At 41.8% G+C, this 25,709-nt stretch overlaps 1 protein-coding gene across 1 annotated transcript; it reads right to left on the bottom strand.

The window, feature by feature from the left end:
- Nucleotides 1-330: 330 nt before the first annotated feature.
- Nucleotides 331-25,709, bottom strand: LOC139401305 (IKAROS family zinc finger 2). Its single transcript, XM_071145649.1, has 8 exons — nucleotides 25,463-25,709; nucleotides 23,541-23,587; nucleotides 18,729-18,836; nucleotides 12,403-12,591; nucleotides 10,878-11,045; nucleotides 5,913-6,050; nucleotides 5,454-5,585; nucleotides 331-4,376 (listed from the first exon to the last, which is right to left on the bottom strand). The coding sequence occupies exons 2-8, from the start codon at nucleotides 23,572-23,574 to the stop codon at nucleotides 3,556-3,558; spliced, it is 1,590 nt and encodes a 529-aa protein (XP_071001750.1). The 5' UTR covers nucleotides 23,575-23,587; nucleotides 25,463-25,709; the 3' UTR covers nucleotides 331-3,555.

The following is a 25,709-nucleotide window of genomic DNA, read 5'->3' as shown; positions in this document are numbered from 1 at the left end:
TATATAGAATTAAAGGAGCAAGAGTCCTTAAGAGATGTATTTCAGCTTTCAATTAACATAATTTGAAGCTGTAAACATGTGTGTATACTAGCAGAGTGGCTGGTGTTTCTATCGGCAACGTAAACGTGCAAGTTAAATGATTGTGTTACAATTACATTTTTTTTTATTTTTTAAGTAATACCCCAAATTATGATTTTGAGATTTTGTTGATAAAGAAATGATGTATTCCAAGTTGTACTGGAAGAAATACAACAGTGTATAGAAGTACATAGAATACAAATACCTGAGACCCCCACATGATAATAATTTCAACATCAGTGCATATCTGTGCACATTACAAACCCATTTTAATATAATGCCAGAATATTCACCATTCATATTATGTATACAAAAGTACACAGCAACCCTCTCTTTTACCAGTATTGTTCATTAGCACTTGTTATATAATAATAATAAAAAACATCATTTTTACAAAACAATTCAAATTTTTACATTTACCAAGAAAAATTGAAATCCAGTGCAGTTTTTAGTACATATAAAATACACCACAATCGAGAGTGTCACTAATTCCGCTTCAAGTATGCTCTTCTTCCAAGAGTGTGGAGTCTGTCAATAAGATCACTTCTTCTTTGTGTTCGTATAGGCTCATATAAATTCATATATAGGTTGTAGCCTCCAGATATATTTACACACAATGCTTCAACATGATATTTATCACTCTTTAACAAGGTTGTACAGTACTTACAGAGGTAAGACGGATCATACAGCTCCAACAACAACCCACTGGGCACACACTGGATGAATCAACGCCGTTTCCATGTCATTTCAATGAACCAACGTGGAATGTGTTGAATTGACGCCTGTGCACAGTGGGAAAGCACTTTATGAGCTAAGGCCTTTACATACACACATATAGATGTAGGATCTTAATTTGAGCCAGTTTGCTAAAGCAACAGGAAATGTGAATTATTATGTGGAGCATAATTAAATGGATATTTTTGTAGGGGTTGACACATTTTTCGTAAGGGAAAAACAAGTCTGACATTTCTAAGTGGAAATTACTAACTTTAGAAGCCTTTTTAACCCTCAAATGCATTGCAGGAAAGTTCTCTTGCAACAGGGTGAACAATTTAAGATCCTACATCTGTAGTAAAAAAATCTGAAAAATAAATGTAACTGTAAAATATCACTTTTCTTCCCGGTGCGGTAGTCTGACTTTTTGTTACGTAGAAAATTATTAAAAAATCTAATCTTGGTGCTCACATTGTCTCCCTCAATTGATGTACACATGGGACAAATCAGAATACAGTAATATTATCTACAATGACAAGTAAAACATATAATGCCCCTACGGCAATTATTTCATAACAGATAGTAAAGCAATAGTGTGCACTTTGCTACAGGTGGGCTGACATATGTTTTTCAAATATCCTAAAACTATTTGTTAGCATCCATGCTTGCTTCATAAAGAATAGTAATGATTCTGGATTTGTTTAGAAAAACAATAGGCGGACATACAGAAGATTGAAGACAACTATACTGGTGCATCAGAACATCTATAGAAATATTAATGATCAAAGATAAAGGTGTGAGTAAATACAAAATAGGGGCTTTCATTTAAAAATAATAATGCACTGAGGGAATGCAGAATGCATGTAATAGCTACTACAATAGCTAAAAGATGTAAACAAATAACCATTGCCAATACTTTACAGTAACAATAAGCTGTACAGTATGTGTTTTGAAATATAAAGAGAAATAAGCTGCCACTTTGATTGGGGAGGTTACATACCGTACCACATAACATACAGAAGGAGTGAAGAAGTTTGAACTGACCAGTGAACTGAGCCTGGCCATATAACACATAGGGCCATTCCTATGGCCAAAGACCATCAGGACAAAAGACTGTGGCAATTCAAAACATGGTATATGCTGCATAATAAACAGAACAACAGCGACACTACATATTTTGCCAGCAAAATATTTGTTATCAACAGAGCAACATGTACATTGTCTTAAGCATTTGTCCAAGTGCACATAAATTATTTTATTTGATCCACATACATACCATCACCCTTCACTGGCATTATACTTCTAAAAAACCTTAAACCACACTGCTATCTATCTACTAAACAGTACCAGTGCATCAGCTTAATTGTACTGGGCACAATCCTTTCCACATCACATTCACATGCAATGTACAGCAGGGTTGGTCTCAATGCCATTCCAATTCTATCAATGTAAGAAATAAACTGCAAATCCAAATTCCAATTTTCCTCATAGATTTGTTTTTATTGACTGAATTGAAATGGCATTGATCCCAACCCAGGAGTAGAGCGCATGCACTGACATGGCGCTTGCAGAAAGCAGCCTGTCTACTATAAGACACATGAGTGGGTTAAAGGCAACTTGCGAGCTGGAGATTTGAAGTTACTATTGAACCATCAAAACAGGGACTGGCTTCAAAACAGGGAATCCTTTCCCGTCCTCCTGATCCGTCAAGGCATCAGTCTGCTAGTGAAAGAACAGGTTTAGGGAGGAGGCGGGTTGCAGTGCAGTGCTTTTCCTTTCCTCTGTGAAGTTCTGTGAAACTGAGAAGGTTATAGGAACTGTTCCACAGAAAGCAGATATTTAGCTAGGGTAATGAACGAAACAATAACAAATCTGTAGACAATGTCTGAAAAGGTAAATCATGAGTAAGTTTCTCCGTCTCCGTCTCTGTTTCTCTCTCTCTCTCTCTCTCTCTCTCTCTCTATCTCTCTCTCACACACACTCTATGTCTCGCTCTCTCTCTCTCTGTCTCGCTCTTTTTCTCTCTCTGTCTCTCTCTCTCATCTCTTTCTCCCTCTTTCTCCCTCACTTTCTTCCATATTTCTCTTTTTTTTTGTCTCTCTCCTTTTCTTTCTCGCCCTCTCTCTTTCTCTCTCACTACTCTCTTTCCCTCTGCAGAAAATGTAATTTAATGTGGCTAGTGTGACAACACGCCTGTGCAGTTAGCAGTTAGAAAGACAGAGAAGATATACAGTCTGTTGCAAGAAATCATGCAAGAAAGAATATTATATTCTAAAGTATGGTTCAGTTGGTGGGGTCAGGGAAAGCCCCCTTGATAAGTTGAGGCCTTACATGGCAGTCTATGTGGCAACGAACAAGTCCAACAGTACATTATTCAGAAAGAAAGGAACAGTGATAAACTATAATAGAACTACTCACAGTATTAGCTGCTCTGTGACAATCTGAGACACACCATGACAAAACTGTCTAGGTGTACTACTTCTTTGTGATCTTCTTCACTCCCCAAAAACATCCCTCACTTGAGATACATATCTCAACCTCAAATTCTTCAAAACACCTTGCACAATTCAAATGTGTATTTGGCCCAGACCTTCATATATTTGTTTGGAATGATATATAGCTAGTATCATTATGCTGCAGCAAATGTTGGTTAGTTCTCTCTCTCCTGGTTGGTTGCATTGACCACACACAGTTAGTTCAACATCACTGTCCTGAGGTGGGATGGGGCGGGGACCAGTGGTGGCTCCTGTCCAGTCCACCCCTCTAGTTGAAGGTGTGTTCCCCGCGGATGATGTGAGATGAGAACTCATAGCGGTCCTTACTGCGGTGGCCACAGATGTTGCACTCCAGCGGGTCCCTGTAACCATGACAACCCATGTGGATGGTGTACATGACGTGGTCCAGGAAGAGAATGCGGCAGTGTTCACACTGGAACACCCTCATCTTCCGCCCCTCTCGCCCAAACACACGCACTCCTTCCCGACTTATAGGCCTCTCTGCCGCCCCTCCCTGGGCCACCTCAGCCCCGCCTCGTCCCTCCTCTCTGCCGCCATATGCTGGGCTGGATCTGGGACGATGGTGGGGGTTGTTCCAGTGGTAACCCATTCTATCCTGTGGGCTGCTCCGGGCAGAGTCGGCCGAGTCCAGCCCACTGTTGCTAGGAGACTCTTTTTCCTCTCTGGTACCCTGTGGGTGGTGCTGCTTGGGTCTGGTGAGGACGATGGGCCCGTTGGAGGACGGATGGAAGTCAGGGGGAGGAGGGGGCAGAGGTGAAGGATGAGGTGGGGCGTTGCGGCCACCTGGTCGGTCCATACGCAGCCCTGACCCCAGAGGGTAGACGTGGTGGAAGAGGGGGTTGACCATGGGTACCACCTCGGCCATAGAAAGAGACGGCTGTGGACCGTGGGGACCATGGGGGTGGGGATGGTGGACCAGGGGTCTCAGGGAGTCAGAGCCCAGGTAAGAGATGGCGTTGTTGATAGCCTGGTCCATCATGTGAGCCTGCATCAGCTCTGCCTCCTTCTCATACTTCAGACCCATCTCATAGCTCAGCTCCGGGTAACTGTAACGCATCATCTTCTCACCTGCAGAGCACAGCTTACATATTACCACAATGAAACTCACATATGCATAAGCTCCCCGTAAGAGAAACTGTCCGATCGAATGACACCATTGGATAGTACCGAATACATACAACTCTAACTCTATAGAATTTGAAAGAGTGCCTTAATTTTGTGTGCATGTCTAACCTTTCCAATTTTTAATAAGCTAAACACTATCAAAGTTCTCTTGTTTTTGTCTTATTGTATTTTCTCTTGTGTTGTTTAATAGTGGAAAGCCCCATCCATCTGAATGCACTGTTTAACCCCTCCAGAACAGGGATGCGGTGAGCTGTTTTGCTCTTCTCTCGATAAGAGCTATTGCAGAGATACAGGTGTAACAAACCACAGAGTGAAAACATGTCCTCGTCTCTCTCATCCGCTCTCTGTGTCTCACTCGATCTTTTCCTCTATCTAATAGAGCAGTAAATAATAAAAACGAAATAATTGTCTTCCGCGCTAATATGCAAAAATTGGCGGTTATATGTAACAAAATGTTTGCAATACCGAAACAATTGTTTCTTAATACAAAACCAATATATTTTTCAAATGTATGTATTAAAAAATGATCAAAATGTTCAAATTAAAAAGATTGAGAAATATTCAGAGTGGAACAACCTGATCTGAAATGTGAAATCTACATCAATAAAGTGTGCAGTATGTGAATAGTGTCTTCATTTCTGCCATTAAGTCAAGGTCATCTGTTAGATGCAAAACAACAGTATCATGTTTCAATGTACCGCTGCCCAGGCACGCAATTCAATTCCTTTTTTGCATGTATACACTCATTCTGTTGCAGTGACTGTATGTTGAACTGAACAAAACAAATAAACAGTTAAAACTGTAAACTGAATTTAATCCAACAGAACAGGTCAAATTCAATCCCAAAATGGGATTAAATAAATATCCTACTGATACCCTTAATACCATAATTATGAAAATTACAAATGAGTAATTTGTAATAATAATTATCTAAGCTACAATTATTAATTGTGAGTTAGTGATCCTTATGGTGAACACATTATGGTGCTCCCAGACAGGAAGTGATGCAATGATGCTTACCCACAAACTTCTGTGGAGTGGTACTCTTCCTCTTCCCTACATTACTCTGCAGTTTCTCAATGACAGGTGGCCGGTTTAATGTTGCCATGGCAGCGGCCTCCGCCAGGGGCCTCTGCTCTTTAGGGACCTCACCTGGGGGTCAGGGGTCAGAGCATGAGAGTGTGTGAGAGGTCTGCACCAAGGCTTGTAGGTAGTACTGTAGTACTGTAGGTGGCAGGTGTGTACAAGTAACATAAGTAGAGTTCACAGGATTCTCACACAAACCATAAAAAGGAAGGAGGAAGAGAAACTAAAATTATCTTTAATTTAACTTCATACCTAAATTATAAATTATTAAAGGTTAAAGTGCAAGGTGTAAAAAAGGTGCCAAAGAGAAAGCAAATGTTTCTGAGTCCATGCCATCAACAGAGATACCATATAGCAGGTCTCTGTGTACCAGAGCAGGACATTCACACTCACCTGGATAAGGCCCAGTGACGGAGGTGGGATCCATACCAGCACTCTCAAGGTAGTTATGGCAGCGCTCTTTATGCTCCTCCAATGATGTCCTCTGTTTGTAGCTCCGCCCACAGTAGTCACACTTGTGTGGTTTACCCACTAAATTAGAGAAATGACATCAAAGGAAAAAAACTATTAATTTCATTCATTCATCAACTCACATAAACAGACCGGTAACGCAATTCTATGTGAACTCTCTAGGAGGTTTTAGTAAACACATAGAACCCGTGGAGAACACAGAAACTAGAGCAGGGCTATGAGCTCATGGAGTGATCATTTTCCATTAGTGGGATCCCACACACCATCATTGCCAACCAGACAGAGAAGGTGTGGGCAGGCGAGATATACCAAAATACTCGAATACACACATTTGCCTTTCATACGCCCTGGAACAACTGGTAAAGCCTACAACTCTTCCGGGAGCCCATCACTACTACTATGGTGCACAACTCAATTGGCTGCTGTACACAGACACAGATCCCGTAGAAGAAGGAAAATAACTAACGTCAGACCTAAACAACGTCTGTGTTTCTCCTCAGCAGCTGGAGGTGGGGAGTGATTCATGCTGCCAGTTTCATTCTGATGGTCTATGCTGGTGAGATTGTGCAAAACCTCCTCTAGCTTTCCCCTAGAGAAGATCCATCCATTGATCCTTCCTTCCGTCCTCCCTTCCTTCCAATCTTCCGCCATTCATTTATTCACTGTACTTCAATCATTCACTCATGAATGAATTACTCATGAATGAATTAATACATTCATAGTGATTTGGCAACTAAAGTCTGAAACTACTGAAAAGTACTACTCAAATTCTTCTGTAGTAGAAACAAGGCTCTGAAAGTCTTCGGGATGAGTCATCAAGGGGGAACTGTGGTCCAGACGACACCAAGCAGTGGCCCAGACACTGGCCCAAAATAGGTGTCGTTCACATGAGAAAATGTTCTCGTACCAGAGGTGACCCCAGTTACTAGAAACTACCTGACCTGTTACTATGGGAATAACATGTTTCAGTCTGACAAGTACTTTGAAAGTAAGACACAGATAGGCTTAGGTAACATTTCATTAAGTCTATGGGAATTGATTGGAAATATTGGTGAGTATGTGAACGTTTGGCTTACGTTTTTTTCAAGCTCATCTCAAATGACTGTATAGGTTACTTGTCTTAATGTAATTTTGTGGCCTGTGAATGCCAATTGGTTTAGCGCATTTGAAACTGTGGTTCATGAGTAAGCTTTATACTAGCAATGGCATTATCATGTAATTTACAGGTCATGATCATCATCATTACAGAACACTTGCTTTATTTTACTTATGAGTCTCTCCATATGTAGCCTAATACAATGTCAGTGTAATTGAAAAACACCCTGAACTTTCTGTCTGCTCCAATGATATTGGCCACAGCACCTGCTAACTGTAGCCAGCCGGATGGGCAGTCACACTTTCATATTGGAATAGGCCACACACACACATTTTATGCTATTACTCATTAAGAAACCTCCAGCCATTTGCAGATGGTGGATGTATCACAAAAATCCCACTTTCAGCAGATATTCTTGAACATGCAAATAGCCTTAACTCTCTCTGCCTTCAGATACAGTCGGCTGCATCCAGTTGGGTGAGAAACAGGAACCTCTCTCAGAAACGTATTGTTGTCTCATGTAATGTCATTAGTGAGTGAGCCCATCACTCTAAGTGAGTTATCTAAAACATCTTCAGGATGAACAATTTGCAAATATTTGAACAGCAATTCAAAGAATAACTTGATATTCATATTTAACAATGTGTTTGGGAGGGGTTCAGATACAACACAGTCCATGTAGTGCCACTCTGTGTCTTGACTCGGATTGCACAATACATCAAAGCATTCACCTGTCGCTGTCTCTCTCTCTCTGTTTCTCTGTCTCTCTCCCCACTCAATCTCTCTCCCCACACCTAACCTCCCTCTCTCGTCACTCCACCTGTTTCCTGGCAGTGTGTCAGGGGGCAGGGAGAGAGAGGAGAAAGGAGGAGACGCCTTTCATCTAGAGAACGCCATTCCAACCAACTCTCTACGCCACAGAAGAGTTCCTAACATTCCTTTCAGGTAGTGTAGTATAGGCAGGCTGAGGGAATTCATACAGCACTACTACCTACTACAGGACTGCATAAGGAACTACGGTACACCTAAATGTGCCGTCTACACTGACTGGAGGAGGGTAAAGAATTAATTTAGCCTTACAAAACAGGAAGTGAAAATTAGAAAAAGGTCAAAAGAGAAAAAAAAGACACATGGAAAGAGTGTCTGAAAGCATTGACAGAAAAAGAGAGGGAGATACAAAGGACTCTATTTTAACAAACTTAACGCAATGGTAAATGACAGTCAATAATGCCTCATTACCATAAAGCTGTTTATACAATAGCCTCAGTTATGAGGCTTACATCTAATTGTTGTACAAAATGAATGAGTAAAGATGATACTATTTGTGAAATGACGGATGCTATGTAATGATGTTGATGTGAGAGAATTGTATTTCTGTTTAAAGTTTCACTAAGTCATTGGCACGCCACCAGGGGCACAGACAGGATCTGGCGTCATGAGACAGCCCTTTTCCGAATAAAACCCAGGTGGGGGTTATAAAACCCCCACCTGGGTTTTCTATCACCAGACCGAGCTTACCTCAATTATGAGAGGGCTAAGGGTGGAGACGAGACCAGTACCTCTATCATAGAGGGAAATAAGGTTTAAGTAGATTGCTGAATCTTTGAACCATCCCACGTGATTAAACTCTTTGACTATCGATACCGACAGAATAAGAACAAGTCTTTGATATGAATTACTAGTCTGCAGCCAGGAATTCGATATCATTGACGCGAAGACCGAAACATCTATTCATAACGACATGAATGAATGTCACTCTGAACCACCCGTTCTAACCACGACAGAGAGAGGGCGGACAAGCTCTCCAACAGAAACAAACTTTTCAACAGAGATCCCGACGACACACTGAGAGTAAATATATATATTGATTGCAATTATTCCCGAATGAGTGAGCGTTCATGTGCAAAGGATTAGCATTTCAATTGTTATAATTATCAACTCTGTCATGTCTCCTCAGCTGACTCCCACTCCCCTCTGTCTAACAAGCCGCCATGCCGGTTTAGCCCACTAGGGCACATTCTCCTATTATTTCTTTGTAACCATATCTACTTTGCTTGTTTGTTATGCATTTCTGTGAGTACTTAGTTAGTAAATAAATGATTTTAAGACAATTGATGTATGGATGACTCATAGTGAAGACTGGGTTCGTGCAGATAACCAACAATTTACGACGTTTGGAATGAGACTAACGTGAGGTAAAGAAGAATTCATTAATCAGAAGACTAAGTGATCCGATATTAAAATATCTGAAAGTTATATTAGGAAAATTATAACTTTGTAATTTGAATATTTTCCTTGGTGTCCCGACTTCCTAGTCAATTACAGTTCCACGATTAAGTAGTTTAATCACGTAATAATAATTACAGAGAATTTTTGATAAAGATACGTCTTCAGTTTTAATGATGCCAAAGACACAATAGCACCTAAAGGACTCTCAGACCATGGGAAACAAAATTCTCTGGTCTGATGAAACCAAGATTGAACTCTTTGGCCTGAATGGCAAGCATCACATCTGGAGGAAACCTGGCACCATCCCTACAGTGAAGCACGGTGGTGGCAGCATCATGCTGTGGTGATGTTTTTCAACGGCAGGGACTGGGAGACTAGTCAGGATTGAGGGAAAGATGAACGGAGCAAAGTATAGAGACATCCTTGATGAAAACCTGCTCCAGAGCACTCAGGACCTCAGACTGGGGAGAAGGTTCAACTTCCAACAGGACATTGACCCTAAGCCCACAGCCAAGACAAGGCATGAGTGGCTTCGGGATAAGTCTGTGAATGTTCTTGAGTGGTCCAGCCAGATCCTGGACTTGAACCCGATCGAACAACTCTGGAGAGACCTGAAAATAGCTGTGTAGTGATGCTCCCCATCCAACCTGAGAGAGCTTGAGAGGATCTGCAGAGAAGAATGGGATAAACTCCCCAAATACAGGTGTGCTAAGCTTGTAGCGTCATACCCAAGAAGACTCAAGGCTGTAATCACTGCCAAAGGTTCTTCAACAAAGTACTGAGTAAAGGGTCTGAATACTTATGTAAATGTGATATTTCAGTTTTTACATTTATAATTTCTAAAACCTGTGTTTGCTTTGTGTGTAGATTGATGAGGAAAAAACAAACAATTTCGTCAGTTTTAGAATAAGACTGTAACGTAACAAAATATGGAAAAAGTCAAGGGGTCTGAATACTTTCCGAATGCACTGTACATGTGAGTACTTCAAAGAGGACAACACTAGAGATGAGGTTGTACTGTCGTCTGTCCCGGATCTCAAAGAAGAGGCAGGAGAGAACACAGAGACAGAGGCCTATGACGCAGAGATAGGAAAGTGGGTTACAGTTAGAGCATGTTTCTCTGGTCGCCCCATACTGTATCTCTACAGAGTTCCTCTCTGAGGAGACGTGAGCTGAGCAGGTTATAGGAACAGCATGTCCTGGGTGCCTAACCACAGCCCTTGTCTGTCTGCACAAAAATCCCCAGGGAGATGCATCCATCCCACAATACGAAACCCTGTCAGGTTTAGATATTTGTGGGTCTGTTGCTAAGACACAGGTCAGACCAGATCATGCTTTAAGTTACCTCGAGACAGGCCGGTTCTATAGCATCAACATATAGCATTGACTATTTTAGAGGTTATTGAAACCAGGATAAATACTAAGGAGTAACCACAGTCATAAAAAAGTTAAAGGAAGCATGGACCCAAGACAAAGGGAATAGGAAGACAAGGAGAAAAAGGAGGAAGAGGATAAGAACATAGAGGAAGAAAGAAAAAAAGAGAGGAGGTAGAGGGGCTGACCTGAATGTGTGCGTAGGTGGCCTGTGAGTGCGTCACGACGGCGGCAGGCGTAGCTGCAGAAGGGGCATTTGAAGGGCTTCTCCCCCGTGTGCAGTTTGATGTGTCTCAACAGATTGCCCTTCTGAGTGAACGACACACCACACTGGTTACACTGGAACGGCCTATCACCTGAGAGGGGCACAGGAAGTGTTACACTGGAACGACCTATCACTTGAAGGGGCACAGGAAGTGCAGGCTCTCATCTCTCACTCCCCCTTTTACATATAGCCAGAAAAGCAACACACAATACCCACAGACCACCAGCCACCTAGTCTTGAGTTTTCACTCGGCTAGTGGACCGAACAAACTTGAGAAAGACGGAAATGGAGGTTCACAGCTACTCAACAGCAATCAACACATTGCGATGGTAAAACATGGTTTGATTGGTAAAGGCAAGCAACACGCCTTAGCTGAGAACATTGTAACATCTCAAATAATGCAGAGAATATATTTCTAGGAGGATTGTCAGTGGGTGGAAAAACACTAGCGTGTGGTGCCTGATGTATGCTGTGTACAATTGATTAATTTGAACTACAGCCTACTGCTACTACAGTAATAGTGTCTGGAGTGTGGTGAGATGAGGTGTTAGATCTCCACCCTAATAGCTCTGCTCTGGGTCTCTTCTACAGCTCCCTCTCGCACCACAAAGTAGGTGTAGAAATACAGTGAGTTTTCATCCTTCACCAGGCGCGTAGGGCTGTATGTGTTCTACACACAGATACACAAACACCACCAACACCACTAAGTTGGTATAAGTTAATAAGGTTTAGTGTGGCCATCAAAGTCTCTTCAGATAGTAAATGGTTAAGACTTAAGGAGTCTTACAGTGTGTCTTATAATCTTCCATTGTGTTAAAGTGCTGTACATCTTTAATACCAGCTTTACCATGGAAGTATGTTTGTCTGTATCTACGCAAAAAGTTTGCCCGGTTCACCAGTAAACTACAGTAGTCTCGATGATCATCTCGATGATCATCTCGATGATCATCTCTTGATCTGCGGCCGAACGTTTGGAAAAGTGAAATGTGATCCTAAATCTGCGAAGACCAAGGCACAGTAATGGCGTCAGTTAAGGGCTCGGGAACAGGTTGTGGAGGATTCCTGGGATGTTATCCATGAAAATCATTCCAAGGCTAAACTATTGTATTCTACAAAACAGCAAAGCTCTCTAGCTCCACACCCGTAGAAACAATTTCTGACTCACAGAATAAAATTAAAAAAACATAGGATGAGTGACGTACAATTGCTTGAGTCTGTAAAATTCATATCTCATAGGGAGCTACAACGTGAAGGTTAATTTATTCATAATTTACTAACGTATAACTAATGTTTTTTTGCAGTTTGCTAGATGTTAATGGTAAAACATTGACAATCCTTAGATACATCAGAGAGTATTGAGTCATTGTTGTTCAATATAAAGTACATTAGGTTAGGGCAATATACTGTGAAAGGGACATAAGGGGTAGCAACTTTAGAGAAACATTTACCATTGGGCAGCCGAGTTCCTGGGTCACATGACCCATCTGACCCAGGGACCCCATCCTGTAGGTTGTTTGGGCTGTCAATTATGGGCTCTTCCAATCCCGATTCCTCTTCCCCACTTTGTCCCATATCCTCAGCTGTGGTCCTCCTGTCCCTTTCATCTTCTGTCTCTTCTTCTTGTTTGATGGTGTGTTCTGGAAGAGACAGGTATGACCAATCCAATTACAGTTTTTCAGACAATCACATGACAATCACATGACATGGCTTTAGTGGATGATCCTCGTTCTTCCAGTAAGAGGTGCAGTGGCTCTAGGTTACGAGTCTAAACCTTGTAAATCTGTTTCTCTTTGAATGTAAACATCCACTGATTGGAACAAGTTCATCAAATCTGCATGTTATTTCCCCTGGAGAAATAAGTAATATAATGATGCTCAACATAAATTGCCAAAGTTAATGCTAACCCCTAGAGGCAGGGACTCATCAAATCTGACAAAAAAATGGTTAGTTATTGTTAATTATATGCAATTATTTTGTATTTAACCAGGCAAGTCAGTTAAGAACAAATTCTTATTTACAGTGACGGCCTGCCCCGGCCAAACCCTGAACATTAGAGATTTGTGGAGGGAGAGCTGAGAAACAGAATGGTCTAGTTCCACTCAGTCCTTGGCAAGGCTGGGGTCAATTCTAATTGAAGGCAGTCAAGTAAACTTAAATAACAATTCAAAATTGAATAGAAAAATTGTATCTATTTTCAATGACTTCTCAATAAACTGAGAAGTAGAAGCTATTTTTTTCTTCTCCATTTTATTTCAATTTAAAATCACTTCCTGAATTGACTGCCTTTAATTCGAATTGACCCCAGCCCTGGTCCCTGGGGAGGAGGAGGAGGAGAGGAAGAGCGGAGTGCTGCGGAGAGGTGCTGCTTAGCCCCTGTGGGTTTCGATTTGACTGGCGCTGGGAGACTGGCTGGATGGCTTGATGGGGGGGGGGGGGGGATTCTGGCTGACTAAAGGCACAAAGGCCTCAACTCTACTGGGTTGGCCACTAGACTCTCAGTATCCCTCATCCGACATTATAGGGAGACACAGACACACAAATATGGCCCAGATACATACTCCTCCAGTCTGGCTTTAGTAACTTTTGACTCTTGAGTCATTAGGGACACACACACATAGCCACAGAATAATTAGAGATCGTCCTCTCCCACACAACTTTTGAAGGTACAATATGCAGAAATTGTACCGGCATTTACTGGTTGCTTAAATTCAAATAGTTTTCCTAATTTCAGTTTGTTTCACAAAACAAGCAATCTATTGTGTAGAGAATCATTGTACCATCTGAAGTATATTTTCAATAACCAAAATGATTGTATTTTCAGCAGTTTAAAGCTGGTGTATAAAACTGAAAGTAAAAGACACAAAAATAAATCTTAAGAACGGGACGCATAGAAACAGCACACATAGAACATATCTACTGCTTCTTAGACTTACGTTCAATGGAAATGACAGATCTATCTCACGTTTCTATGTGAATTTGTTCGGTTTACCCAAAAAGTTGTATCTTGCAGCTTTAAGATTCTGGTATGCTTAGCATATACGTTGGGACCTTAATCTTGAACATTTGGAATTTGTTTTTTTATTAGGATCCCCATTAAGTGTTGCAGAAGCAGCAGCTACTGTACTTTTTGTGGGTTCCACACAAAACATAAAGTATGACAAAATACATAACTCTATTAGACAAGAACAGAAACACACATGTTAAATAAGAACAATAGAACACATTGTTTTCCTGTACTGCATATACATACAACATATTCATATACAGCATACACAGTACATACAAGTTTTTAGGTCATACAAAGTCAGAGGCATCCTACCGTGAGAAGGAGACTTCTTGCATTCCTCTACAGTAGTCTGAAGGAAAACCTGATACGGACGTTAATCATAACCATCCAGTCAAGCCTGTTTGTGATTTGTGACTGAAACCATAATCATAGCGTAGGTACGGAAGGAGCCAGAGCAATAACCCCAAACCTCTCACATCCATATAATCCATCCCCTGACCGTCCCTTCAGGCTCCTAGGCTCCGTTAAAGGGGATTTTGGCAATAAGGCCACTTACAGTTTCTACGTCCCGAGAGTCAGATGAAGTCGTGAGTACCATGTTTATGTTTGCATCCAGTATGAAGGAAGTTAAAGGTTGTTTTGTGAGCCAATGCTAACTAGCTTAGCGCAAAAACTTGAGGTCTTCCTTCATACTAGACCAGGCACTTGCACAGATGGAGCCCTAGGTGTGCTGGAGCACCTGCCCCTTTGCCGAACAGTTTGGGCAACACGTTAATATGACCCCTCTATGGAAAGATGAGACTCTCACGAACACGTACATGTTTTTCTCTAGGACACCCACAAGTTTCCCAAGACTTGTCTGAAGGTAGCCTGATACCAGTTCAAATGTTGGTGCCTAAAATAAGGGGTTGGATATGTTTAAAAAATATATATAAATAAGTTCACGATCTTTCCTATATCTCTCAGACACAAACTTCCTTTCGATTTTTTTCCTGTTTTTCCATGTTTCAATCTGTTATTCAACGCGTTTCTATGAGCTATTTGCAATAAGACCAAACTCAATATTTCAGGGTTGACAACAACTTTTACTATGGTGATTGTTATAGGGTTGACACTAAGTCATGGAGATTGCTATAGGGTTGACACTAAGTCATGGTGATTGCTATAGGGTTGACAACAACTTTTACTATGGTGATTGTTATAGGGTTGACACTAAGTCATGGTGATTGCTATAGGGTTGACACTAAGTCATGGTGATTGCTATAGGGTTGACACTAAGTCATGGTGATTGTTATAGGATTGACACTAAGTCATGGTGATTGACAACAACTTTTACTATGGTGAGGGTTGATGGTGCTATAGGGTTGACACTAACACTAAGTCATGGTGATTGTTATAGGGTTGACACTAAGTCATGGTGATTGCTATAGGGTTGACACTAAGTCACTAAGTCATGGTGATTGCTATAGGGTTGACAACAACTTTTACTATGGTGATTGCTATAGGGTTGACACTAAGTCTGAATTGACACTAAGTCATGGTGATTGCTATAGGGTTGACACTCATGGTCATGGTGATTGCTATAGGGTTGACACTAAGTCATGGTGATTGTCATGGTGATTGCTATAGGGTTGACAACAACTTTTACTATGGTGATTGCTATAGGGTTGACACTAAGTCATGGTGATTGCTATAGGGTTGACACTAAGTCATGGTGATTGGTGAGGGTTGACACTAAGTCATGGGGATTGCTATAGGGTTGACACTAAGTCATGGGGATTGCTATAGGGTTGACACTAGGTCATGGGGATTGCAATAGGGTTGACACTAAGTCATGGGGATTGCTATAGGGTTGACACTAAGTCATGGGGATTGCTATAGGGTTGACACTAAGTCATGGTGTGATTGCTATAGGGTTGACACTAAGTCATGGTGATTGCTATAGGGTTGACAACATGGTGATTGCTATAGGGTTGACACTAAGTCATGGTGATTGCTGTAGGGTTGACACTAAGTCATGGTGATTGCTATAGGGTTGACACTAAGTCATGGTGGCTATAGGGTTGACACTAAGTCATGGTGATTGCTTTAGGGTTGACAACAACATTTACTATGGTGATTGCTATAGGGTTGACACTAAGTATGGTGATTGCTATAGGGTTGACATGGTGACTATAGGGTTGACACTAAGTCATGGTGATTGCTATAGGGTTGACACATGGTGATTGCTATAGGGTTGACACTAAGTCATGGTGATTGCTATAGGGTTGACACTAAGTCACTATGGTGATTGTTATAGGGTTTAAGTCATGGTGACTGTCATGGTGATTGCTATAGGGTTGACAACAACTTTTACTATGGTGATTGTTATAGGGTTGACACTAAGTCATGGTGATTGCTATAGGGTTGACACTAAGTCAGGTTTATTAATATAGGGTTGACACTAAGTCATGGTGATTGCTATAGGGTTGACACTAAGTCATGGTGATTGCTATAGGGTTGACAACAACATTTACTATGGTGATTGCTATAGGGTTGACACTAAGTCATGGTGATTGCTATAGGGTTGACACTAAGTCATGGTGATTGCTATAGGGTTGACACTAAGTCATGGTGATTGCTATAGGGTTGACAACAACATTTACTATGGTGATTGCTATAGGGTTGACACTAAGTCATGGTGATTGCTATAGGGTTGACACTAAGTCATGGTGATTGCTATAGGGTTGACACTAAGTCATGGTGATTGCTGTAGGGTTGACACTAAGTCATGGTGATTGCTATAGGATTGACACTAAGTCATGGTGATTGCTATAGGGTTGACACTAAGTCATGTTGATTGCTATAGGGTTGACAACAACATTTACTATGGTGATTGCTATAGGGTTGACACTAAGTCATGATGATTGCTATAAAGTTGACACTAAGTCAGGTTTATGAATATAGGGTTGACACTAAGTCATGGTGATTGCTATAGGATGTACACTAAGTCATGTTGATTGCTATAGGGTTGACAACAACATTTACTATGGTGATTGCTATAGGGTTGACACTAAGTCATGATGATTGCTATAGAGTTGACACTAAGTCAGGTTTATGAATATAGGGTTGACACTAAGTCATGGTGATTGCTATAGGGTTGACACTAAGTCATGGTGATTGCTATAGGGTTGACACTAAGTCATGGTGATTGCTATAGGGTTGACACTAAGTCATGGTGATTGCTATAGGGTTGACACTAAGTCATGGGGATTGCTATAGGGTTGACACTAAGTCATGGGGATTGCTATAGGGTTGACACTAAGTCATGGGGATTGCAATAGGGTTGACACTAAGTCATGGGGATTGCTATAGGGTTGACACTAAGTCATGGGGATTGCTATAGGGTTGACACTAAGTCATGGGGATTGCTATAGGGTTGACACTAAGTCATGGGGATTGCTATAGGGTTGACACTAAGTCATGGGGATTACTCTAGGGTTGACACTAAATCATTGGGATTACTATAAGGGTTGACACTAAGTAATGGTGACTGTTATAGGGTTGACACTAAGTCACACTATCCACTCCACTGAGATGATATGATTGACAACTTCCATCTATCTTCCAACACAGACCAAATAGAATTCTGGAGTCCTGCTATTGTCAGCAATGACATGGCAATCTCTGTAACAACATGGAAGTATTTTCTTAAGCAATATTTCCCCTTTTATCTCTTAGCCTTGTGTGAACTGAAAGAGCTCCTCTTTTACTAACAGCATGACATCGAATTTATCCTCCAGAGCTGTATCCTGGCAACACGGAGCTAGCAGATCTAGGGGTATTGTAGGTGGGGTATACACATGAAGAGCTCGCCACTCTCTGTCGAAGCTGGCTGAACTTGAGATGGTTGCTGCGACAACAGCATTTTATAGAACCCAGATAAATAAAATATAAAGAAACTCCCGAAGCATGACGGGTCATGTTACCAAGGAGGAGAAACTACAGTAGGTATCCAAGCTAAGTGAAAAGTGCTATCATAAGCTAATCTGAGTAAGGATACCTGTCCCATACCTGGCTGTGTATTGAACACCTCATAGTTTACATTACTCAAGGGTCAGAGATCAAGAAGATCAAGAAGAGCCACCCATGAGATATTTTGCTAGTGGAACTGTAGAGGTATTTTGCTGAAGTGAATGAAAAAATCATTTTAAATGCTATACCATATTAATAGCTTGATTCTAAACACAGGTGTATAGGCAAACATGTTTTGTAGTTTTGTACACACTGACACAACTGATTAATTTCAGTGTTGTGTTACAACAGCGGTGTCATGGCGTAGTGGTGTTAGGCAACCTCTGGGTCGGGATGACACAAGCTGTATCTGTGAGAGTCTCTCTCCCTCTGACACAGATATAGGACCAGGCTACTAATACTGGGGGATGCTGCGGGAAACAACTTCCCTTTTCTGGTTCAGCCACCTCATGGTGACATGTCTGAAGACAATGAGAAGAATGGCACCATGTCTCAGCTCTTCCTATTTCTGTTCATTTAAGGGAAGGGAACTACACAAGACCCTTCAGATAAGACATACATTTCTGATGACCCTTTGATAAAATAAAATAAACTGTTTCTTGACGTGTGTGTGTGTGTGTGTGTGTGTGTGTGTGTGTGTGTGTGTGTGTAGTGTGTGTGTGTGTGTGTGTGTGTGTGTGTGTGTGTGTGTGTGTGTGTGTGTGTGTGTGTGTGTGTGCGCGTGTGTGTGTGTGTGTGTGTGTATCCACTCACCAGTCGGTGAATAAGGACCCTGGGGCTGCTGTGCATTGGGTGTGTTTGCCGACAGGTCCACCAACATTCTAGAGTTCTCTGTCTTCCTGGGAGAGCAGTCTCCATTACCTGGGTGACAGACAACAAGAGAGCTGGGAACATCGCATTGCGCAGCATTGCACTGCACTGAACAGCATACAGATACAGTACATACTGTACATACAAACTCCATCTCTCCAAATGTCATGGCATCCTCACATAAATGCTTTGAGAGGTGTCAATTGTAGCAATCCCACCATCTAAAAAAAAGTGTAAAAATGTCTGATGATACCCAGAGATACTTAGCCAGGGGATAATTTAATGCTGTATTTCACACGTCTAATTCATAACAGGAAATCATTCTGAACCACTTTCAGTAGCAAACAGATTCTCTGTGGATGATCTGCCAACCAGACCCAGCACTTGCTTAGCTTCTAGGTGCTAGCCAGTACGGTACCAGAGTGCAAGGTGGTATGGCTGCTGTCTGCTGGCTACTTTTTCTGTCAGCCTCGTGTCCTCTCCATACAGATCAGATCAGATTGCGGCCTGTCAGCACCCTCCCTGACACAGGCAGTGCTATGGGATAGCTATAGCTGTGTGTCCTGTCCTGTCCACTCAGAAGGAGAGCTGTACAATCCCTTATCCCGTTACAGCCTGGCCCCAGCACAGCCTCTCAGACAATACAGCAGCAGCAACACCACAGCACCCCCACTGACCCAGGTGTCAAATCCCACAGGAGCCAGACCACAGCATAGACAACACTGTACCAGCTAGCACCTGGGAGTATTTTGTTAATATAGGTTTACAGGAAAGTAGATGAAAATAACAGTCTAACAGTAAATCTTCGCCAAAGCTTCTCTCATGGAAGCTAAAATAAAATGCTTTTATTTTATGTGGTGGTACATTGTTGTGATTGGCTGCTGCTGGGTGAGACACACTGGGAGTTGTGGTCCATGGCCATGATGACACAATCCCTGGGTCTGGTCTCCGATTACACGCCACGCTGGGGTTGGATGAAATCTCAGGTGACTGACGGGTGGCTATCCAATGGCAGTGGTGTCTGTTGTAGAGATAGGGGTGGCCCAGATTTGTTATGAAGGATTTTCCATTACTGTGCTAAGTGTTGATGCCTTGACGGCTGCCTAGCAGCTCTGTAGGGCCTCTCAGGTCAGGTAAAGGCTCAGTCTGTCTCAAAGGTGGTGTGTACTCGTAGCACCTGAATGTTGATGTTCATATGGTTTATGTACTTGTAATTATTACTGAAACCCTTAAAGGCATTTAGCTGAAACTGGTTTCAAAGACGAACTGTGGTAGGCCTTCATATATACAGTATACACGCTTGCTAACCCTAGTAAACTCTTTTACACCTTCTCCTCCCTCCTTAATCCTCCCCCTCCCTCCTTCCTCTCTGTGGACAACTTTGTCAACCACTTTAAAAAGAAGATTGACGACATCCGCTCTTCATTCACTCAGCTTATTGAGTCCACTGGTCGCACTCACACAGCACTACCCTACGCTTTGACCTCTTTCTCCCCTCTCTCTACAGATGAAATCCTGCTACTAGTGAGGTCAGGCCACCCAACAACCTGCCCGCTTGACCCTATTCCCTCCTCCCTTATCCAGACAATCTCTGGAAACCTTCTCCCATTCCTCACTTCCCTCATCAACACATCCTTGACCACTGTCGCACCCCTCCTCAAGAAACCAACACTTGATCCCTCTATCATCAAAAACTACAGACTGGTATTACTTCTTTATTTTCTTTCCAAAACACTTGAGCGTGCTGTCTCTGACCAACTCTCTCCCTATCGCTCTCAGAACGATCTTCTTAACCCTAACCAGTCAGTCTTCAAGATGGGTCACTCAACCAAAACTGATTTTCTCTGTCACGGAGGCTCTCCACACAGCCAAAGCTGAATCACTCTCCTCTGTTCTCATTGTCCTAGATCTATCCGCAGCCTTCGAAACCGTGAACCATCAGATCCTTGGCAGTCTACTCCTACCAGGTGATGTGGAGAGGATCTGTATCTCTCACTACTCACTACTCTCACTACTGGTGTCCCCCAGGGCTCGCTTCCAAGCCCTCTCCTCTTCTCTCTATAAACAAAGTCACTTGGCTCCGTCATATCCTCACATGTTCTCTCCTATCATTGCTATGCGGATGGCACTCAACTTCTTTTCTCCTTCCCCTTCTGACATCCAGGTGGTGATAAGCATCTCTGCACCACCTCAATCGCAATCTCAACAAGACGGAGCTGATCTTCCTCCTGGGGAAGGCCTGCCCTCTCCAAGACCTCGCCATCGCGGTTGACAACTCTACACTGTCCCTCTTCCAGAGTGCAAAGAACCTTGGCATGACCCTGGACTACACCCTGTCGTTCTCTGCAAACATCAAAAAAGCTCACGTTCACTACAATACCATGGTACTTGCCTATGGAGCAGCAAGATGAACTGCCACTCCATACCTTCAGGCTCTGCTCAAGGGAGGGCAACTCCAACAGTCCAGTCCAAACTTTTCTCTGTCTTGGGACCCCAAGGACATCAGATACCCTGCCCCTCTTCTGAAAACTTCTGAAACCCTACATCTTCAAAGAGTATCTTAAATAATCCCACAGCACCCCCCATCGCACCCCTTCCTCACACCTCCCCCACCAAAAATACTTAAATAAATAATAATAATAAATCAAGTATTTAGTGAACTAACACTCACACTTAGCTCTGAAATGTTTTTTTTGTTTTTTTGTACTTTTACCCCTTTTTCTCCCCAATTTTGTGATGTCCAATTGCTAGTTACAGTCTTGTCCCATCGCTGCAACTCCCCTAAGGACTCGGGAGAGATGAAGGTCGAGAGCCATGCGTCAGCCAAACCACGACCCTGGCAAGCCGCACTGCTTCTTGACACACTGCTGCCTTAACCTGGAAGCCAGCTGCACCCAATGTGTCGGAGGAAACATTGTCCAACTGGCGACCAAAGTCAGTTTGCAGGCACCCGGCCCGCCACAAGAAGTCCCTAGAGTGTGATGGAACAAGGAAATCCCGGCCGGCCAAACCCTCCCCTAACCCGGACAATGCTGGGCCAATTGTGCCCCGCCTCATGGGTCTCCCGGTCACGATCCCGGTTCTGTAGTGACGCCTAAAGCACAGCGATGCAGTTCCTTACACCACTGCGTGACTCGGGAGGCAGATATCTACATTATTGACAAAAAATGTACTTACTATGACTGCGATATGTGGTTGTCCCACCTAGCTATCTTAAGATGAATGCACTAACTGTAAGTTGCTCTGGATAGGAGCGTCTGGTAAATGACTCAAATGTAAATGTAATGGTTTGATACAGTCATATGTGTTCACTCAAACACACTCACTTGTTTATCATCTGCCATTCCTCATACAATAGTTAAAATTGCAGCTCGATGCCCCCAAAGTGATGCATGCTGGAACCCGTGGGCCAGGTTGAGGAGACAAAGTATGGCCACATCAGCGACTGGGGCCAACAGCACACACACACACACGCACACACACACACAGTCTGCTAAGTCAGAATCAGAGCTTTGATTCACACCACTTGTTAGCTGACTCAATACTGTATTTACCACCACACCATGGCCCAGATGACTTGTATAGACAGTGGAGGCTTCACTGGAAGAAGACAATGTATGTAACGCATCAGATATGGATTGTTCCATGTGTTGGCGTTGCCAAAAGGAAAATAAAATGTATGAAAATTACAAAAGAGAGAACAAGAAATCATGATATAGGCTACCGTGTATATGATTTATCTTATCAGACATGTTAGTTACTGCAGGTTGTCTCATGAAGTGAGATTGAGAACATGTGTTAAACTATCAGCAACAAGTGGTTGGCTGGTTATAAAAATGCCATCATTTCTGAGTGGGAGGACTATAATGAGCCAAAGAAATAGGAATGACACAAAGTAAGAACGATCAAGGGTTGGAACTGTGCAGGATTTCTCCCCCCGGATGACAGATGAACTATGTTGTGGCTTGTTGGAAACACACAGGCTGGAGCAAGGATCTGGTTTTTCCTGTCAAACTCTCAACCTGTGAGAGATCTCATTCACCAACTTGCCTATGAACATGTTAGTGGAGATATGGCAGTATACTTCCAACATTAACCAAAATAGATATGTATCAGCAATGTGAATGAAAGCAGAAGGCACTATATCCTACTTCATCCTACTTTTTTCCTTCACACTATAACGTTCATGTTTTTGACCACTCATCCCAAACCTATTACCAACAAACACAAGAAGGAGTTGTCAAACTCCAGATTGTCAGTGTGTTCTATAAGTGGGAATCTGTGAAGGGGAATGTAAAGAGGAGGGAAGTACCACTGTATACCTGGTACAGAACCACTCTACTGATGATAAGACATCTCTAGGAGAGCGAAGTTGGCAGGATCGTTTTACAGGATCAGAACACATGTGGCTTGTGAAGGAGAAGGAGGGTGGGAGAGGAGAGGGGATACCTCCTTCTCCTAGCAGGACTGTCCGCCCCTGCTCCTACACCTGGTCCATCTGCCCAGTATCCCTGTAGGCCTCTCTTCAGGGAACCAGAACAATTAAAAATGTACCATTTCTATGGATACGGACGGATAGGCTACAAACTTGATTAGAAAGACCAGCTTGTATAAAAGCATAAAATGTCAATTGAGAGACACATTCAGCATCTGCAATGTGGAACAGGATCTCGCTAACACAACTTTTCAAAAGTTTTAAGAATTAGAATAGGTCAGGAAGCTTCAGGTTAGAGAGTGATTGAAGAGTTGACTTACTTGCAGAATATCCATCAGTTGCCTCTGTTTCCATAGTTGGTGGAGAGCTTTGGGTATCAAAAGAAACAATAAATTAGAAGAGCACCTGAGCTGAACCACGATGCTTACTCACTGGGCACACAGAGGTGGAATCAACTTTGTTTCCACATCATTTCAATTCAATTAAGTTGAACCAACTTGGAATAGATGTAGATTTGACGTCTGTGCCCAGTGGGCACTCTCTTCCAAACCTCTTCTAAATCCTTATGAAATTAGCCATATTATACTGTTTGGTCGGAGCGATTAATTTTTTACGCGATCATTGTACGTTTAGGCAACACTTCATAATACATTTAATTAATAAGCCATTATGAATGATAATACATATTTATAAATGCTAAAATAGCCAAATTAGAGGATATTTTGATTTTGAAAAAGGCAATGATTAATTTGAGATATTTCACTAATATATTACAATAAAGGTTGAGTGAAAATACATTAAACTTATTATGACTGATGCAATTATATGATGTATAAAACTGATACAGTGTTCAAATAAAACTGAAGCCGAAAAGTTCACACACCCAGTTTATTGTCTCGCAACGTAAAACTCTATTGTTCAACTTCCCAAAAAGCTGCTGAAGGGCTGGTGGGTTGTAAAATAGAGCCTTTGAATAGAATGAAGTGGCTCATTGAAAGTTGCACTGTTAGAGAAGTAACACACATATTCAGCTAAAACTATAATATGGGCTATACATGTACATGGAGTGAGAACACACATTGCAGTTCTAGTAGTTTCACGTCCTCTAACAAAGGCCTTAAGCTAAAAATAAATGTGTCTGAGAGAACAGTAGTGAGGTGCAAACAAACCCCCACTGGCCAACCTAATGTCTGCTATCAGTATCAACGGAAATGTTGTAGACATGTATTATCTGTTCGTGGTTCAGATGAAATTGTGTAGTATTGATGTTTGATGCACAAGATAATTATGACCCACAAGAGGAGTACAGCTTCATAGTATGACCCCACAAGAGGAGTTTGTCCTCATAGTATGACCCATAAGGGGGCTAAGCCCTCATAGTTCAGTTAAAAAAACAAAAACAGAAACCCAATCTTGAGGACAGACCAAGCAAAACATTTTCTACTAGGAACTAGAATACAGATGTCAACATTTTGGCAAATGTCTTGTAAATGATTACCACTTCTTTCTACATACAATACAATACAAATCACACAAGACATATTCATAATCAGTCAATAAATAATTGCATGTACTTAGATTATCCCTAATAATTAAGTATTTCCTCTCGAATTTATAGTCAGTCATACATGGGTAGACTAGGCTATTCAAATAAATAAATACAAAACAGTTATTTTAGTGATAAGCAACCTAAGTTATTTGATTAATTCAATCAATATAATTTACCTTTATAATTTTGACAATTGAAATTAGAAGTGCTTCATTTGCAATAAACGGAAAGCCCATAAGAAGTATTTTCACCAGCTTTCCGCGCCTCGGTGGTGGACACCTGTCTCTACAAACGCTCCGCCGTGCACGTGTGTAGGCTAACTGACAGCCAACGATCTCCCTTCAGTTTAAGCAAAACTATATGGCTAGATTTTTTTTCTCTCATTTATATGATATGAATCAAGGCATTGGATTGACACAATCGGCCGTCCCCTGATATTGTATGACATGAGCAATCAAATGGGATATACTGTTAATGTATCTATCAATCGCTCCTAAACAGTACGCAGAAGGAGCATCGTCGAAGTTGATATATTGCGTCCAGATAAGACAATTATGAAAAGTTATTATAAACGTATTACAAAGTTACATAACGTTGTCTTGTAAGGATGGTAGCCTAATCGTTTTCAGTGCATTATAATGTGTAGGATGCCTGTAACTTGATACATTGACAAAATGTTTGATTGGACATTACCTTTTGTGTCTCCCCTGTTCAAGTGATAATCAGTGATCTTCGTCAGCGGAAGCTGCACCTCTTAAAATTCAAATGCAAATGCTCAGTAGCCTAATATGTTTTTGATAGACAAAAAAAATGAGGGGAAACTCTCCTCCAAAAAAAGTGGAATGCCCCCCCAAAAAACTTCAGTTGAGTATAACACTGTCCTGTCCCGCATACAACCTGAATAAAGTTTAGGAACAGAGCAGCGCACTCCTCAATAAGT

Source organism: Oncorhynchus clarkii, chromosome 3 (genome assembly GCF_045791955.1).
Source record: "Oncorhynchus clarkii lewisi isolate Uvic-CL-2024 chromosome 3, UVic_Ocla_1.0, whole genome shotgun sequence".
Lineage (NCBI taxonomy): Eukaryota > Metazoa > Chordata > Actinopteri > Salmoniformes > Salmonidae > Oncorhynchus > Oncorhynchus clarkii.
The sequence above is the reverse complement of the archived record's forward strand: the minus strand, read 5'-3'. Positions and strand labels throughout refer to the sequence as shown.

Excerpts from the sequence above, each read along its gene's own strand:
- LOC139401305 (XM_071145649.1), bottom strand. The coding sequence starts at position 23,574 with ATGGAAACAGAGGCAACTGATGGATATTCTGCAA. Across the intron at positions 18,837-23,540 it reads AACTGATGGATATTCTGCAA|GTAATGGAGACTGCTCTCCC; the intron begins GTAAGTCAACTC and ends TCTGTCACCCAG. Across the intron at positions 6,051-10,877 it reads CCACCTACGCACACATTCAG|TGGGTAAACCACACAAGTGT; the intron begins GTCAGCCCCTCT and ends TCTCTAATTTAG.